Source organism: Manacus candei, unplaced genomic scaffold (genome assembly GCF_025592945.1).
Source record: "Manacus candei isolate 608988 ecotype Guabito, Panama unplaced genomic scaffold, ASM2559294v1 h1tg000017l, whole genome shotgun sequence".
Lineage (NCBI taxonomy): Eukaryota > Metazoa > Chordata > Aves > Passeriformes > Pipridae > Manacus > Manacus candei.
Window position 1 is genome coordinate 20361151 of NW_026138065.1, and position 19271 is coordinate 20380421.

At 37.9% G+C, this 19271-nt stretch overlaps 1 protein-coding gene across 1 annotated transcript in view; it reads left to right on the forward strand.

The window, feature by feature from the left end:
• Window positions 1-17358, forward strand: part of PPP2R5A (protein phosphatase 2 regulatory subunit B'alpha) — a 44500-nt gene extending 27142 nt beyond the window's left edge. Inside the window, exons 4-13 of the mRNA XM_051783737.1 lie at window positions 2339-2431; window positions 4380-4510; window positions 4715-4774; window positions 5984-6092; window positions 8498-8551; window positions 12540-12590; window positions 13501-13620; window positions 13704-13831; window positions 15919-16020; window positions 16785-17358. Coding sequence (XP_051639697.1) covers window positions 2339-2431; window positions 4380-4510; window positions 4715-4774; window positions 5984-6092; window positions 8498-8551; window positions 12540-12590; window positions 13501-13620; window positions 13704-13831; window positions 15919-16020; window positions 16785-16911 — 975 coding nt within the window. The 3' untranslated portion in view covers window positions 16912-17358. The remainder of the gene's footprint in view (window positions 1-2338; window positions 2432-4379; window positions 4511-4714; window positions 4775-5983; window positions 6093-8497; window positions 8552-12539; window positions 12591-13500; window positions 13621-13703; window positions 13832-15918; window positions 16021-16784) is intronic.
• Window positions 17359-19271: the final 1913 nt, after the last annotated feature.

Sequence of the window (19271 nt, forward strand, 5' to 3'; positions counted from 1 at the left end):
GTATTTATTCTTCCAGGCCTTCAGGGTCAACTTGTCCTTCTCATTGGTAATATGACATACTTTTTTTTCCTATCTTTTTCCACTTGTGGTAGCTTCCAGTATTGTCTAAGTGGTTATCACACAGTGACCACAACAAAGAACAGTCTCGACAGAAATATTTAATATAGCAATTTATTACAGAGATCTTTACTAAATTTAATTCCAAATTAATCCTCATGAAGCTGTGCTAATAACCTCCCTCTGGCCATATGTTTCCCATTTCTGTAGAAAGTAACTAATGAATTTATCTAGTTGCTAATTTGAAAAAGGTCAGTAGAATCATAGAATACTTTGGATTGGAAGGGACTATTAAAGATCACCTTAGTCCAAGCCCCCTTCCAATGAGAAGGAACACCTTGCAGTAGATCAGGTTGCTCAAAGCTTGGTGTCATCTGCAGACTTGGTGGGGGTGCACTCATTTCCACTGCCTGTTTTGAGGAAGATATCAAACAGCCATGGTTGAGCTCTCTTTCTAAGACAGAGGATGGAGCATGCTAATATTTAAAATTATATTATTGGATTGTCTGTTACCAAGCTTTTAAAAATTCTGTCTTATGTTGTCTGTTTGGCAACTGTGTGTTATTAAATTAAGGCTGTGCAGGGAAGCTTGGGTTTTAATACGATTTTAATACAATACAGTTACATGAAATTTGTATACATGAATCTGTTTATTCTAGAAAAGAGAAGACTGAGAGGGGATCTCAAAGGCAAGTGTCAAGAGGGTGATGCCAGATCCTTTTCAGTGGGGCCCAGTGACAGGGCAGGGAGCAATGGCCATAAACTAAAACACATGAACTTCCACTTCAACATGAGGAAGAACTTCTGTACACTGAGGGTGGCAGAGCACTGGAACAGGGAGGTCGTGGATTCTCCTCATCGGGAGACATTCAAAACCCACTTGGACATGTTCCTGTGTCACCTGCTTGAGGTGACCCTGCCTCAACAGGGGGGTTGGACTAGATGATCTCCAAAGGTCCCTTCCAACCCTAACAATTCTGTGATTTTATGTAAACTGTTGATAAGAAAAGCTCTTGTTACAGTCTGTCAGAGGAGGAGAAAGTGAAGGGTAACTTGTGTTTCTGAGCTTCTGCTTTGCAGATGCAGCAAACCCTCCTTGAGGCTATGTGTAAGTAACTGTCAGCTCAAATGTTCTAGATAAAAAGTACTTACTGTCACGCATTTCTCTCAAGTGAACTTGATAATTATAATTATGAATTACTCAGGTGCTGGCTCTCAGTTTAATTAGAGCTCTCAGAGGGGTAATAGTTGAAATACATGCCTGTGAGTATGAGCACAGCTCTGTGTGGGTTTTATTTAGAAGTCCAGTCAGTGATAGCATTATGTACCTAAATTGCATTTTGGTATTATTACTAATCAGTTGTTTAACGAACATGGAGTTATGAAATAAGCATTGAGAACATAAACAGCTCTGAATAGAGTCTAAATTTATGAAATCTTCCCTCTCAATTCAGTCTTAGTTAAGAGATGCCTTATATGTATTTTATTAATGTTAACACTGTTACAGAAGGACAGTATTCTGTGTCTTGGCCTTTTGATGAACCTCAAAATATGAGACTTGTGTTCTGGCCTCTTCGTGCCTCCCTCTGCTACCCCAGGCCCTTGCTAGCTCTATCTCCTGACAAATTTCTGTGGGTGTTGTGGGATTGTAGCAAATGGGGACTTGAACTGACAGAAATAATATGCTACAAAATATAACAGATATTGAAGATAAATCTGCACAGGATCTTGTTATTAGAATTGAGTGTCCAGGATATAGAAGCCTAATATTAAGCCCAGCTCTTTCAGTTTCTGTGTATTCAGTCAGCTTTTTTATGTGGCTCTTCATTTTTGGAGTTTGCAGCTGAAATTTAATTTCAGGAACACTTAGCAGCCTTTTCTTCATCTGTTTAAGGAATTATGTGATGTTAGAGCACTTAATTTTACCCTCATTGCTGCCAAGTGTTTGGTAACTTATTTCTACATGACGAATTCTTAACGCGGCAGGAAATGTGAACATATGTAACATTTAGAACTTGTTTTTTGCCCAGTAGAGATATTTTCAGTAGGTTATTTATTAAGCTTTGACACTTCAGGGAATTAAAGTGTTCTTGATACTTACTGTAATTCTTTCAGTAAATTCCGGTAGAGGCTGTGATTAGGCAGTTGTGTTAGGCTTTGATTTCCTTTGGTAGTTTTTAAACATGTGAATAGTCCCACTGGCTTTGGTGGTGGTGACAGGGCTGAGATCTGTGTTAAGGTGTACTTACTGACTTAAAAATTTTCATTTCGATGTTTGTAGTTGGTGTATGAATTTTTCCTGAGGTTTTTGGAGAGCCCGGATTTTCAGCCTAGCATTGCAAAGAGATATATTGACCAGAAATTTGTACAGCAGGTAAGTGGGGAGTTTTTCCACCCCTAGATTTAAAAATCACCTCTCAAGCATAATTTATCAGATGGGCTGTTTAAAATTTTCATGTTGACACAGGGTAAATTTCAGTTGTTTCAGCAGTGGTTTCTGCCAAACAGTAAATAAACAGCACACCGTACCACAGAGGCTATATGTAATTAGTAGCTTCAGGAACAGTTCATTTTGAGGTATCAACCTCAGTGCTTTGCAGTGCAAGATATTTGTAACTTCTGAATGCAAGTTGTGTTTTTAATGATTTTTAACTTAATTTCAGTCAATTCAACAGTGGGCTAATTACATTTTTGTAATGCTTTTGTTTGTTTATTTTAATAGATTTATCACAGGAAAACTTGCAGCAAACTATTTTCCTGTAAAAAATTTGTGTGCTTACCGTACATGAAATGTGTTCCAACATCTGCTAACTTGTGTCTAAATAGTGTCAGTCTCTTTACTGTCATGTACTAACCACAGAAGAAGAATCAAATAAGAAAGTACAGGAAAGTACAGTATAGGAAGATCATGCTTCACCATGCAAAATAACAATGTATGAACAAGAAAATGAAGTGAGATTTCATATTAGATATAACTGTTCAAGGAATTATGCTGTAGAATACCATAGCAATTTTTGTTCAAGGTGAACTCAGAAGGGATTTTTTTTTTTTTCCACCATGTCAAAATATTTGTTTGCTCAGTATCTGAAGAGTGAGTGCTGGCAGGCCATCACAGTACAGCAGTGAAAAGTGAAAACATAGATGGACTCTTTCCCTCCCCACCTTCAGTGACTGTATTTAATTCCCATTTATTTGGTTCTACTATTCTTGTTTATAGATGTTTCCTTCTTCTCAGTTTTGTTCAACTTTCCCATAAAATTTAGGCCTGAAGCTGCTGCTGAACTGTTGGCTGTGGCTATCCAGTTTTCTAATTGACCCGTGGTCCTTAAGAGCCTTGTTGCAGAGTTTCAGTTTGACATTTCACTTGATCTTTCTCTAGAGTGCAAGAAAGACAGTGCAGTGAACAGCTAGCTATATATGGGGAAAAAAGGTGGAGTAGTGACCTTGAGAAATTCCTTCTAAATATAAAATTGAAATGAGCCTGAACAAAGTTCCTGAACAGCTGTTTCCAGTCCCTTGTGCTGCTTGGTACAGATATACCCAACCAGAGGCATTGGCTGAGCAGGAGATGGTAGTGACTGCTTGAGTTAAGTTACTAATTTGTTCAAGACAGCTAGCATTTCTGAATGTGCTGTTACTTGAACACGCAGGAAAAAAACCCCAAAATTAATGGTCTGTAATGCGATTGGAGTATTTTTTGATGTCTTCAAGTGAGCATGGTCTTTTCTGTGTCCTTGGGAAACTTTCTACAAAAAAAATGCATGCAAAGTCTTGTTAGCTTCTTGCAGCATTTAGTCAGTATTAGCAGAGAATCAGTTAATAATTACCTATCTTGTGCGTATTTTATGACCTCATTAATTGTAAAATCTTTTATATAGAATTGCTTTTGCTTAGCTATCAAGACATAAGTATCTTTTGGAGATAACTAGTAAAGGTTTTTAATTAAGAAATTGTAAATAAATGACACAGATTTGATTCATTCTGATTTCTTAACAAGTATAAACCATTTACCTGTGGTTTGATCATCTCATTCTTGCAATTTTCTTTTTATTTTGATAGTATAACAGTTATTGGAATGGCTTTGGTGTCTTTGTATACAGGCTTTGGAAGGGAATGAAGCTGATGGGTTTATTAAAAAACCCACCTTTATTAAAAATGTAATTTTAAAAATATACTATTGACATCTAAACAAAATTTACAGTTAAGGTGATTCTATTTTTTCTAATGTAACCTTGTAAATTAAAGATAAAACTCAAATCAGGTAGGAACAAAACAAAATTCAAGTCTTTCAAAAGTAATACATTTAAATTTAATTTTTAAAGCTGTTGGAGCTCTTTGATAGTGAAGACCCACGAGAACGTGACTTCCTAAAGACAGTGCTTCATAGAATTTATGGAAAATTCCTTGGTTTAAGAGCATTCATCAGGAAACAGATAAACAACATTTTCCTCAGGTATGCTGTGTGTGTGTGTCTGTGTTGAGGAATATTTCATCTTGCCTTTATGGTCTGGGTCTGCAGTGATTTATTCTTGAAATAAAAGACCTGGTTTTGGTTTGTGATCTGGCTTTCAAATATTTCAAGCTTATTAAGGGTTATTTCTTTGGGATCTCTGATCCTCTGTTTCAACTTTTGATGGTTGTCTCTTTTTGGTACCAGGTTTATATATGAAACAGAGCACTTCAATGGTGTTGCTGAACTTCTTGAGATATTAGGAAGGTAAGTTTGATCTGACACAGAAGAACTGTAACATGTTATTGTGGGTGTTTGCTTCAGCTTTTCTGCTTTGGGAATGAAGGGGGAAGAGAGTTATTACAGCAACAAGTGATAAAGTGCAGTCACTGATAATCTAATACTGTCTGGGTTACCACATGAGTATTAAATTAGGATACAGAGTATAAATTATTCATTTTTCAGTGGAAGTTTTAAAGATGACTGGCAAAATGTTTCTCAAGGGTCCTTGTTTGTCAGGCCTATCTACCCTTGCTTATCTTACATCTGATAGATGACTTGTTCTTTGATTCAGAAACTGAATGTTAACTTTCACCCTCATGCTGAATGAAATGCTTTAATCCTCAGCAGGCTGATTTTCTTTAGATTCTGTTCAGGAAAGCCTTGCAAGTGCTAGGGGTTTTTTTTAGTTACCTTATTTTTACGTTATTTCACTAATTTAATTTTTAACTTTGAAGTTTCTCTGTGGTAGTTTTTTACTGTTTCTCCAAAATTGCCACACACATTTCATGGTAGAAAATTTTATAAATATTTCTGGTCTAACTGAAAATACAAACATTGTGAAGCTATTTTGGAAAAAAAATTCATGAAAATCAAGCAAAAGGGATGCCGTTATTTTCTCAGATTTGCTTAAAATGTAAGGGGGAAAAAGAAGCCAACCTTTTCCTGAAGGACTTCTGTCTGTTCTATATATAAGATGACTGAATCAATGACAAACTATTTAACTTTGTTTTTGAAGGGAAAGGTTGTTTGACAATCTCAAAACAAATGTTCAAACTGCAGTGTTAAAGTAGTTGAAAATTGTATGCCATCTATTTTTTTTTTCTTTCCAAGTTGCTATTGATGGTGGGTGAAATGGATCAGCTTTCTGATGCATGTAAGCTTTACAATTGGACAGCAAGACTTACTGTAGATAATTTTACTTAATGGAAGTCATGATAAAAATATTTCAGCTCATCTAATGAGTATTATTTGTCTTCTACTGTGGTTCTCTGTTATTCCTGCCAAGAGTCTAAAACTCTCATGATACCAAAACTTTAAAGGTTGTGCATATGTAGTGCTATTTCATGGCTTCAAAATAATCAGGTTTATAAACTGAATTGGAAAGGGAGTGTCTCTTGAACTTAAAGAAATTCTTGACTTGCTAGGAAAAAATATTTTTAATTAAAAATAAATCCTGCTTATTCATGTTTTCAGTATTATCAATGGTTTTGCACTGCCACTGAAAGCAGAACACAAACAGTTCCTTATGAAAGTTCTGATTCCCATGCATACTGCAAAGGGATTAGCTTTGTTTCATGCACAGGTAAGCTTTTGCCTATTTCTAAGCGTGGTGGGGATTTTTGTATTTACATTTGAAAATAATGAAACTTTAAAATAGTATATGTTATAATATCAATATTCCAAAATATTTGCAAATTCAGTCACATAGTCACACTTTTAAAAAAATCTTATAGATCTTATATAAATGGTAATTTGGATGTAATATTTAGCATATATTACAAGTGAAAGAATGTAACAGTGAGTCGAAGTCATGTCAACTGAAGTGGGAAGCTTTTTTGCTTGTAGTCTTGTCACAGTTTGTTTCATTTAATCAGAGGACCTCATGCTGTTGTCATTTCTTTTATGTAACCTAAATGCTGTTTCTAAAGGAACCTTGAGTATGGCCAGGTACTTATTTCAGAAGTGCTTTTTTATTTCTAAAGACATACCAGTGATGGAGTGGGGAGGAGAATGTTTGTTGCCATTTATAAATGGCAGAAATGCATAGTAGCTCTCTAGATCAGCTGGAAATTATGTAGATCCATGACACACTGTCAGAATGCTGCAGCTCTTCATCTGACTTTGATTCTTATACTTGCCACAGACATTCAGTGTTTTATTTGAGGGATAATCTGTATCCTTTCCAGACATATGACACTTGAATATTGAATATATTTGATGCAAACTTGCAAGTAATTCTGCTGTGGCTAATTAAAACTTGCCTTCTAACTTAGCTCACTAATAGAGCTCTTTATAGACTAAAGATACAAGGAAATGGGTTTTTAATTAAAGTGAAGTCACTATGACTGTATAGTCAACAAACAGGATCAAGTGAAGAGCTCTGTTAATTCCTAATTCTCATATGAAGTTTTAAATTAATTAAATCACTTGTCTTTGCTATGCAATAGGCTGCTCCCTGGAATGAGTCAGTGATACAAAAGAGGCCAGTCACCTCCCAAAGGTGTTCTCAGTGACAGATCAGTACAGCAAGCTGTCCTTTTTTTTCTGGAATATGTTAAATCCAGTTCATGGGTTCCTGAAAGGGGCCCTATTAATTCAGCTGTACTATGTACCCAAAAGTAGTGTTTGGTCTGCTGACCAGACCACTCCTCTGTCCCTCCATAAAACACTTTGCACACGCACCCAGCACTGTGTGTTCCTGGTTTCCTGTTATCCCAAGGATGCAAGCCAGTGTGAAATCTGCTTGTCAATCCGAAGTGGCCTGGTTGCTTTGTGCAAATGTAGCCTACCCTTGAAAGTGAAAGCCTTAAAGCTGAATTAAGCTTGAGTCTTTGTGTCTTTGAACAATAAAGCAATACTGTACTATATATATATATAAAATGGGATTTTATGAGATTAATGTGTGGCATTTACTGTTTTTTAAATCTACACAAATATATCCATAGCCTAAGGGTAAGAGAAATAAATTAGACCTGTTGCAATTACAGCATTGTAATTATCTGCTTTGGCATAACAGATTAAAAAAAAAAAGAAGGAAAAAGTAATGCTTGAATTCAAGCATCCCGAGTAGTGAAATGTAACACATGTATACAATTTTGTCTTTGCTTTATATGGCTAAATGAAAAATACTGTGACTTCTTAAAATCAGTCTTAATGGAATCTAGGATTGTAACTGCCTCAGTGATAGGATTGTTGTATGGTTTCTGCATGGGATGGTCGTTTAGTTACTCAACTATGTGCTAATTAACTAAACTCTAAGCAAGTATATAACATGAAATATCGCACCTTGGCCTGAGAAGACCCCTGCACAGAAACCACTAGAGGCTGGGAGAGCAGTGCTGATGGCTTGATGACATTGTGCTTCCCCACTTCTTACACCCTTCCACAGGCACTTGTTGGCCATTGCTGCATTGGGACAGGGCACTCAGCTGGTCAACAGCTGCCTGATCTCTTGTGGCTGTGGAATGTGTTAAAATTCTTTCACCTGTAATCTTATCACTGAATGTTGTGTGCTGTAGATGTCTAGTATTTGAGCAGTGTGCAATGTGTGCTCAGTGAAACCTGTGTTAAAACTTGTTTTTTACTGAAAGTATGACCTTTTTTACCCAAATATAGATGTTTGAAAATGATAGCTTTGTAATGTTGATAAAGGAATTGATGTAAAAAAAATCTACCTGGTTACTGGGTCTGAGTTAAGGAAATGCCTGTCAAGCTTAGAAGTAATTTTCTTTTAGGAAATTTTCTTTAGGCAAAAAAAGATGATTTTTAGTATGTGGGAAGTTTTTGTAAGATAGAGCAGGCTTGTATATCTTGCTGCTTTAATTGCTGTTTTGTTTAGTTTGGACTAATATGAAGTGGCTGCGTAGGGATGTTTTGGGTTGGGTTTGCCCGTGATCTGAAGCGCTTCCATTAGAAGTTGTGATAGTTATGCTGCAATGTCTAAACAGTGTCTGTTTAAACTAAATAATCATATGACTTACATTCTAGCTCGCCTATTGTGTTGTACAGTTCCTGGAAAAAGATACAACCTTAACAGAGCCTGTAAGTGTTTTTCAGTTGAATTTTTTTTCTATTTTTAATTTCAATTACATATTTCAGTGTAACTTGTTCGAATTGTATAGCAGTGCTGTCTGTGCTATCCTGATTAAAGATCCACAGGTGAGGTTTTCTGGGGGGGAAAGAATTAAATCTAGGACGGTTGTTAACAAAGTGCTGGGTCTGGAAGGGCAGTTCTCTTAACCTGTGGCCAGGATACTAGTGGCTCAAACTTTTATTTAATTCTGTGCTCTATCATGCAAATTACTATGCTTGTCACAACTGTATTCTCTCCTCATAAGAACTAAAATTTCAAGGGTTTTGGTATTAGTTGCTTGTGCTTAGCCACTGCATGAAGTAGTAATGTTTTAGGGAACAAACGATCCTAAAACAAAAGTTGAAAAGAATAACAACACTTTATTTAGACAGAACTCTGAAATTCCAAAGGCACTGTTCCTGCTCTGTCTCTTCAGTTCCTGGGGTGCCTCTTGGCAGTCAGAATACAGGTGCTTCAGGCATCAGTGGCTTTTGCCAGACAGTCTCCCATAATACATATTGACAGCTCAGCTAAAAAGGGTTTTGCAGTGCTTCGTGCAAGGGCTTTGGCAGGGCCCATAAAAAAGAACAGAGGCCCAGGGCAGTGCAGCAGCTCGTGGGAACACAGAATGATGTCAGGCCAGCTTACAGCAGAAACTGGTTTTAGTTGGACAATCAAAAATATTTTCCCTAGGAGTATGCTGGTTTTAAGTACTTTATCTTTTTTTGTGACAGAAAAATGAAGAACTTATGCAAATTCTATTTCTTTTTCTATAAAGAATAAAAGATAAACAGCTTTAGGAAAGCACCATTGATCTTCACTGGTCTTTCAGTAGAAGCTTGTTTTCTGCACAGGCACTTCATTACTGATGTTCCCCATCAGCTGACAAGTTATTCTGTAGGTGGTGGAAGGTGTCTAGCAATTTGCTTTGTGTGCTTGGAAGCATCTTCTTCCCCCTGTGCTGCAGTGTTCCCAGCTACACTGGTCAATTAGCTTATTTTGTGGGATAGGGTGAAGAGAAAGGACTTGCATAACCCACATTCCTTAAGCCAAGCGATAAAACAACCCAGGCATTTTGACAGTTAAAGTTGATATGTGAGCAGAAAGTGTGTAGTATTACATAAAAACCTGCAGGAGTGAATGAAGTGACAACGTGACAAAGTCAGAACTTCCTGACATGAATTTACACAAGTGTGATGCAAGATCCAAACCCAGACTTTGAAGTGAAGAAGGTAGGGCTTTGAAGTAGGAGTGCCATCGTGCAATTCTGAGGTTTGTCTGGACTGTGGTATATACAATTCTGGTTGCTTCTTAATCAGTGAAGGAGAATTTAGAATGGAGAAGATATGAGAATTCACTGCAGAGTCACTGCCTGTGTTTGCTTTGGTCATTACTCTGAACTCACAGTAAAACTTGCTTTGTAGAGAAGTTAAAGTTAATAAGATGATAAGAAGTGAAGCTTTAAGAAACTTTCTGAAATGCATGAAAAGTAAATGTTAAAATTTGGGGCAACTGATGAGATAGCATTGGAAATTTTTCTTGGCTTTAGGTCAAGTAATATTTTAAGCACTCCATCAGAAGGCTGTCTTCACGCATACCTTACTGTTATTTTTCTGGCAGGAATTGTCACTCAGGGTCAATTTAGAGGACATTCAATCCGAGCTCTTGTAGCTATGGTAGTCTGCCTCAGGTCAGTGCTGATGTTTGCAGAGCTGACAAGAAGAGTTTGTTACCTAACCCTGCTAAGTGCAATGGCCTTTACATTGAAGAAATCAGACTAAACGTGCAGTCCTTGTAGGTGGGACAAGTTTTCTAGCAGGTGCCTACTGTTGTAAGTCACTTTATGGGAATTTTGTAGCTCAAGGAAGAATATTAATCTTAAGCCTTTTGTAGTAAGAGCAACAGGATCTCAGATCTGCATTTATATTGACTATTTCTTTGAATAAAATCTATAAACATAGATGTGCATTTGTCAGCTTTTTGATATGAAAGCATAGTCAAGCTGGAAACTGATACTCTTGAGGTGTACGCTGTTAAACTCAAACTTGTTATTTCTTTATCAAGTTGAGAATATGAGTCTCTGTAGCAAAGTATACTCAGACATTCTAGCAGTAACATGTGCTGGAAAGTGGACTTTTCTAGAAAACTCAGTTTTGTGTTCTTGAGACCAGTAAATTCATGTTCCAGTTAGGGATGTATGGTAGGTTCTCACACTTTTTGTTGGCAAATGTGCTTGTCTGAAGTTTTTTGGCTTACTTGCCTTGCTCTGAGGGAAGGGAGGCTGTCAGCAGAATGGGCTATTATGCCTGGAAAAGTATGGGTTTGTTCTGTAGAATTATGAAATCTCAATAGTATATAAGTTATTCAGTTATAAGGTAATTAACAGAAAACAGACCTAGATTGAAAGAGGTTTTACATACACAAATTTAAATTACTAATCTAGCGAAACAAATGTAATTAATTCATGCAAGTCTGACTCCTTGGAGAAGCAAGCGAGCGAAGGACTGCCTGATCTGGTAACTGCAGTGAAATGGGGGAACTCAAAACTTCTCCCCCCTCACTGTGCCACCTGCCCCAGCTCTTCTGCTCCATCCATGGAGCAGTGGGGAGGCCAGGTCAGTGCTGCCTCCAGGGAGGGAGCTCTGCCTCTGTGGGCCAGAGGCCAAAGGTGTCACCCGTGTGGGCTGACCCCGGCCTCCCGCTCCTTCATCAGTGTCAGATGCTGGTGTTAATATTTCAGTTGTCTGCATCTTCCAACCAGCTGGGTGGAACTGGATGGTCAAGGCTTTGTGAAGAAACTGTTCTTTCCTTGTAACTTGCTCTGTTTTTGTGGGTTTGAGCATAGAACTTTACCAGCTGCCTGAGGCTTCTGCATTTGCTCAGTGTCATTTGAAGCGACAGTCAGTTGTGTAGTAGCGGGATGAGTGAGTATCCTAGGATAAAGACTTGTGGGCACTTAAAGTCATACTAACTTTTTCTTCTGGAAAGCCACTTTTGGTAGTACATGTAGTTGTGAGTAAAATGGCCAGCTGGAAAGCCAAAGGAATTCAACATGACAAAAAGCAAATATGGAAGGTGTTCAAAGAGTTGAATAAGTTTTCCCTTTGGATATGATCAATTAGGTGCTGTTGTATCATAAAAATAGAGGTCTTTTTCTAGGAATGAAAGTGTATGAAAGCTCCGAGAATGTTTTTGCTTGTGAAACATAGCTACAGTTTTTTTTTTTTTTTTTCAAGCCAGCATTAATTTTGTAATTTAGATGCCACATGAGATGTTTTCTTTCTAGGAAAAATGCCTCCAGCCTTTCTTTGTTGTGTTCTCCCCATTCCTCTTGGGCGCTGTACTTTCCAATTAATTTTCCTGAAGATTTTTTTTTTTCTTTCCGGTCTTGCGTAAGATGGTATAGCTACTGGAATATATTTTCCCTGCAAGTTCACATCTTTCTTACTTTAGTTTCCAGTCTAACATTTCATATTCTAGAAGAGAAAAGGAAGAGTTGGAGGCCATGGCTCCTCTGTAAAAACATGTTTGTGCAGGCAGCATATAGCGCTTCCTCTCAGGCTCCAAACCTTTGGTGCCAAGGCAGGTGTTCCACAAAGTATGGATGAGTAGAAGACAAAAAAACGTTCTGTGAAATTTAGGTACAGGGGGGTTAACTTCATATTGTGATGCTTTGATGTGATCAGCATCCTATCAGTTAATGTATGTACTGGGATGGGAATGGAGTGTGAACAGATAATCGTAGACATGTGAAGTGATGAGGGTCGAACTTATTCTAATAACCTAAACAAGATTAAGTATTTAAATGAGTTTTTATTTTCAGTGGAACTGCATTTAGCTGTATTCAGTTTTCACTGAACCTCTGGATAAGGAAAAGCAAACTAGTACTTTTTTTTATCTTATCGAGTGTATAATAGAAACTTGTTCTGCTTTAACTTGTTTGTATTTTTCATATAGGTAATCAGAGGACTGCTCAAATTTTGGCCCAAAACATGCAGTCAGAAAGAGGTTGGTTTTGTCTCTCATTTCTGGTGTCTGCTGTGAAGTAAAATGGCATGGGGAAGGCTCACAAACCTTCCCTCTGCTGTGCTCAAGAGATTTTGCAGAAAACTTGGAGTTCTTGAAGCTTCTTGAGGCACTCAGCTTTGTCGTGCAACTCAGTGTAATTGTTTTGTATGTCTCTGTTCTGACTATGTTAAAACCATATTCAAAGTTGCATTCTAATTAAGATATTGTATAAAGAAACAATTTTCTGAGGTGAGAAGTATTTTAGTAGATATAGACTAGGTTGAAGGTAGTCATCTGCAATGTGACACGTTTGAGATGCTGAGCAAGTGTCTGGTAAATAAACATACTTTCTTTTTTTGTAGTAGGCTAATAATTTTAAATGGTCTTGGGAAATTTTCTTTTCCTGGTTTCTCCTGTGTAGTTAAAAGGAGTTTAAAAACCAGGAGTTTAATTTATGCCACCAGATTCCATCCCTGACAGCTCTTTAAAAGTGGGATCCCTTAACACTGTTGTCCCTGGTTTTTTTGAGTGGTGTTAAATTTTTCTGTGCCACCCACCCAGGGTTCTGCTGGTTGCAGTTTTATGTGGGAATTAACTATTTATCACTTCAAAACTTACTTTGGAGATCTTGCATAATTGTAATCTCTGCAGCCGTTCTTGAAATAAAGTGCAGAAGCAGTTTGAAGTATTCAGTGTGTTTACACAAAAGAAGCCCAAGAGGAGAACTGTATCCTGGTAGCTGAAATGGATGATTGACTTCTTTTAGGCTGCAAAAACCCTGTGGATGTCTAATGTATTGTAATTATACACAGTGTTCTTTGCAGGATTCATGACTAATGTATAAGCTGTATTTTGTTTCTGTTTACAATGGCGATACAGAACATTCTCATCCCTTTTTTTATATAAACAGGTAATGTTTTTAGGTGAAATTGAAGAAATCTTAGATGTAATAGAACCGTCACAATTCAAAAAAATAGAAGAGCCTTTATTTAAGCAAATATCCAGGAGTGTGTCAAGTTCACATTTTCAGGTAAATAAAAAAAAAGTATAAAACCCCCCCAACCTTGCAATAACTTCTTTTATGGTTGTTGACCCCTAAACTTTGTGTTTCAGGTTGCAGAAAGAGCTTTGTACTTCTGGAATAATGAATATATTCTTAGCCTGATTGAAGAGAACATTGATAAAATTTTACCAATTATGTTTGGCAGTTTGTACAAGATCTCCAAAGAACACTGGAATCCGTATGTAGTGTTTACCTTTATCTATAAAAATAAACTGTCCACTGTTTCAGGTTTGGATTGTGAGCTTGACAGATGAATGCCACTGTCAGCTATATTGTGCTTTCACTGTTCTGCATTGTTACGATGGAGACCTGGAATTTATTTAAAAAGTATGAGGAAATTGGATGATGGTCTTTATATTGTAATCACACTTGATCTTATGTGTTAGTTCAAAATGCAGATTAATGCTCCTTAGACCAAAACCATTTCCAAGGGTTGCTTCTGCTACATTTATGCTTTACTGTCCTTTACTACTTTAAGATGAATAAAATTCTGGGTCTTAATAAGTAGTTATTGCTGCCCAGTGAGATAAGAAGGGGAAAAGATATTCTCAGAGAAGAGTAATGCCTACTAGTATAATGGATGGTAGGACTGAGAAATGAGTGACTACTTCATATTATATTTAATGCCACAAGTTAAATATTAGTATCTTTATATCATACTTGAAAGATACTGAAATACTAAAAAGCAAAGTGTGCTGGTGCCAGCACCCTGAATTGAGTTGCAAGTCTGTGCAGAATGTGAAGCTTGTGCAGGCAAAAAGCCAGGGTGAGCAGGAGCCTCCCAAAGCCCTGGAGTAAATCAGATGTCCTGTTTTAAGCCCTTGGAGGCTTTGAAATTATTCTGAATTTATCTAGATGGTGTGTCTAGTTGTAAATCTAGTAGCTAAGACTGAATATAAATTTTGGGGAACTAGTTCTTTGAATATTAAGATACTTGGGACCTCAACAAATTTGGAGGATATTCCTCTTTCTCTATCTGTAGACAGAAGTTGATCTTTATGAAGGAAGTAAAAGACACAGGATAATTGCATACCTTGAGGACAAGGAGGTTTGAGGAATAAAGTCTAAGCCTTTGGTTTTAGTCTGTTCTGAAGGGCAGCAAAATGTGCTTATATCCATCTGGCTGTCTGATATGGACTTAACCACATACTCAAAATCAAGCTTTTCCTCTCAGAAAACCAAAACTCTGAATAAGCTTTTGACTTCAAACCACATGAAAGAGAGGGTACAAAAAAAGAGAAGAATTAAAAGTGTGCAAACAGGCAAAGCATACTGTGTGTTCTGAATGAGTGCAAGGCTCTGATGAACAGCTGGGAGATTTCCTAGTACCACAATGGACAGAGTGTACTGAAAAGGCAAACCTAGTCCTTTGGTTACTTCCTTAGGGTTTTTTTTCTACTCATTTTTCAAGCTCACAGGGCTGCAGCCTTGCAGTCAGTGGGGAACTACTAGTGAGGGAAAAGAGGGGAAAGACAGTTTATCTACTTTTTGATTAGTGATAAGTAAGCTTAATGACAGGTACCTTTTTGTGTTTCATTTTGTTGCTATTTTTGTATTTCTCTGTGTAACTAACGGTGGATTTAAAGGAGATAAACAACACAGTGTTTAAGATAGTTTATTGAAATATGAATGTTATCACAAAAAGAAGGGTTATACCTAATGTGGAAATAAGGTCAGCCAAGTAACACACAGCCAGTGTTGCTCACGCAGCTCTTGAGTTTCTTAAAGAAAATAAGGTACCCAAAACCATTATCTGATGTTCTCAATTCAGTTCTCTACTGGGGCATGTGCAGCAGCACTGCCTGCTGCCCAGAAATGCTGCTGGGAAAGCTTTGTGTGGTTGTGCTAAACCACACTCCTGTGGCTCCTCTGCTGCCTTCTTGAAGCTATTAGCCAGAAGTTTTATTTTTCTAGACTCTCATATTTCATTATTCAAATATTACAAAGTTGTTGTTAAAACTTGGTTTATTAAAGGTTAACATAATTGAATGGCTTTTAGAGTACAGCCACAGCATGAATAATTATATCTTGTGCATATTACAGAAGTCAGGAATTTAAGGTTAAATAGCTGTTTCAAAAAATGTTTAACTATACTATAATTTCCTCTGTAAATTAATGAAAAGGATTTTGTTTCAGAAACTCACTGACCTTACAGTAGTATTTTGAATAAGAAACTCAGAGTCTAAAAAAGAAATCAAACATTTGTTTAGTGAAGTTTAACTTTGTCATTGAGTAACTCTAATGGCTGTGCTGCTTCTGTTTTAGAACCATTGTGGCACTGGTGTACAATGTGCTGAAAACCCTGATGGAAATGAATGGCAAGCTTTTTGATGAACTCACAAGCTCATACAAAGCAGAAAGGCAAAGGTACTGGTTCTTTTTTCAAATGCCCATTGCAGATTGTATATCAGAGATGTAATTTCAGATGTTACTTTGCTGTTGTGCCTGTGGGGTTCTGTAGTGGAACTGCTCATGAGATGTTTGCTGCGGGATGTCCCTTTTGTGAAGCTCCCATATGCAGTGGTGTGGTGGGAGCTGAAGGCCCAGGAGGTGGCAAGAAGTCCCCAGCTCCCTGTCCTGCCTGTGCAGGGAGCACATGCTCTCCTGTGTGGTGAAACTGGGCTCAGCTGCTGCTGGCTCTGCTGCCTCAGGGGTGTCTGAAGACAGCTGAGCTGGAGAATGCTTCATAGCTCAGCAAAACATCTCTTACCCTACTGACCTACTGAGCAGCACTGCTGGAGTAAGGGAGGCAGGGTGTAGGTTATCCTTGGCCAGCTGAGACCATGTGCCAAGTCTCCTTTCAGTAGCTGTGCTCTTCTCCCCTCATAATGCTTAGTCCCTTCTTATTTTGTTTGCATGTGATAAAGAAGCTTCTTAGAACTGCAGCTGTCTGTGCAAGGCCACACTACAGCAATTGTCTGCGTTGGCTGGAGCAAAGCTACAGTTTCACCACTCACCATTACTGATTTGTACACTCACTTTTTAATTGAGGAAACTGTAACTGCCTCTAAAAATAGCTTTGGAGAAAAACTTACAAGAGGAATTAGTAGATGTAAGTCACAGTTAAGTCACTGCATTTCCAGATTGCACTTAAAACACGTCTGAAATCGATCCTTCACTCTTTTCTACAGAGAGAAAAAGAAGGAATTGGAACGTGAAGAGTTGTGGAGAAGGCTAGAGGAGTTAAAGCTTAAGAAGGCGATGGCAGAAAAGCAGACTCACAACGTGCTCAATGCACATAATACAAGTGCCAAATAAAAGAAATGACCACCTCTACTCGGCAGACATTCTTTTTTGTACCCTTTTGAAATATATAAGGATTTGCAAAAGAAACCTCATCAGTATAAAAGAAACAGCCACTTTTTTTCTCTGGCAAATGTAAGGATTTGAATTTAAATACAGCAGTTAAGTGATGTCATTATCACAGCATATTGTAAATTTGTCTAATTATTGATAGACTGTCACTTCCAACGTTTCATAGAACTGAATTATCATCCTTAATGAGTGAAATAATTATGGGAGTGGTGAGAATTATGACTTGAATTTTTGATTGTGTTGCACATAGGTGGTATAGTTTGCTATGTACACATTTTTCTTTGTTTTGTATGTGCTTTTCACATTGCTGCATACTTTGGTTAAGATGATAGAAAAGGCTTCTAGTTGTGCTGTATTTTCTCAAATAAAACCAAGGTACGTTACCAGTAACTTGAGATACTCAATATGTGCCCCTTACAGCATTGAAAGGAACTGGGATACAGTGCTGTCCTTGAATTCCTGATTGGAGTCAGATTTAGATTTATATAATGCTCACATAGAAGGAGGCAAGGTAGGGAGTCAGCTGCAACAGGTTGGGGTGGCCAGTGCCTCTACCCCATTCTTGCTGTGTCTTGGTCCTGGGCTAGTTAGGGATTTCCTCCTGCTACAGCTGAGGATGGAGCTTCCTCTAGAGAGCCCATCAATGATGCTCCTCATCAGCCCAAGGACCCTGCAGAATAGTGCAGGTCTCTCTCACAGACTATCTTGGATGTTTCTGTGTTAGTTTAGCATCTCATGGACTGAAGAAGAGACCAAAATTGGCATTATTATTTTTAATAGTAAAGAGGAAAGTGAATGTCAAGAAATAGTTCCTTGTTTTCTTTAAAGAAAATGCAGTCTGTTTCTTAAAGGTGGAAAGCTGACAGTAGAAGTCTTGTCTGTTTACTTGATCAAGTATTTTTCACATCTTTTATCAGAGTACCATTCCAATCTCTTAAATTGCAGTTGTGTGGAAAAATTTTGTAATGAAAGATCTTTGGGGAATTGAGCAGCGTTCAATAAAGTCTTTATGTTTGTATTTAGTGCGGTACCTCACATCTTTGTGTTTATGAAGACCAGGAGAATTAGTATGACTGTTATGAATAACCTTTTTTAAGTGCTCAAGTCTCTGACTAACCTGTGGCTTTTCACTGAGTGGCAAAAGTGTTGGAGGCACAGGCTGCTGGGGGTTTGTTTTTTTGGTGAGTATGGTGGAAGGCTTGGCTCTGCTCCCTGGTGGTGAGAACAGCTGAGGCAGGTGTCCTGGGCTTCCCTTCCCTTCTGTGTGGCTGGTTTACTGACACTATTCAAGGAGTTTCTGGGGAGAGGGGGTGCTGGGAAAGTCTTTGCTACACTGTTTGAGTCGACTTCATTACACTTTTATTGTTGCTTCATTTTTGCTTCTTAAGTAATTGCTTCACAGAGGATACGGGACTAGCAGTACCTGAAGGGGTTTACACTTCCAACAGCTCTGTCAGATCAAAACTAATTAATTGCTACTTTCTAACTGTCAGTTTTTTATAAAAGGGTAGACCCTGCCATGGTAGCTAGCTGCACTAAATTTGGGGGGAGGGGGAGGAGGAATCCTTTACCTTTTACAGTGCTTCTTCTTGAAGGGAGAGGACCATCACACAGGCACAGCTCACCTCAGTTTAGTGCTTTAGTGCCTTTTTGCACTTAGAAGAATAAACCCTTAAATTTGTGACACAAAATATTTTCAGCTGTCCTACAGCCTAAAGGAAGTTATATAAATATTGGGGAACTGAACACCTTGCAGTGATACAAGGACCAAATCACTGACATTTGCAATTGTTACAAGTTGTTCAAAAAGGTACTTAAGCTTGATCTCGGTATTTGTAACACAAAAACAACACAGTAGCTGTAAGAGGCCTTTCCAAATTGTGCAACCCTTGCAGTTAGAATCAGTCCTATAAATAGGTATGTAAAAGAATGGTTTCTTGGCTGGGATTGTTGGGCCTGCTCTTGTAACAACATTTCCTTATAAAACAAAACATCTTGATAGCTGAGCTGTAGTGACTGGATTGCTGAGGGAATTTATTGATGGGGGGGAAAAGTACATACAGCAGAAAGGAGCGTATTCTTTATTTATTGATACCTCCTCCTCACCCTACAGCTGTGGCTAAGTTGTCTTCCACCTTACCTTCTCTGAGCTTGTGGGCAAGGAAAGAAGAAAAAATGCAGTAGGATCCAGCAGGAAGAGCAGGATCCATCAGTACCTGATCTAATTATTGTTTCTAAATGTTTTTGTAAAATCCAAGAAAGAGCTGCTGTAATATTATTTGTTAAAGAAACACTTGGGTGTT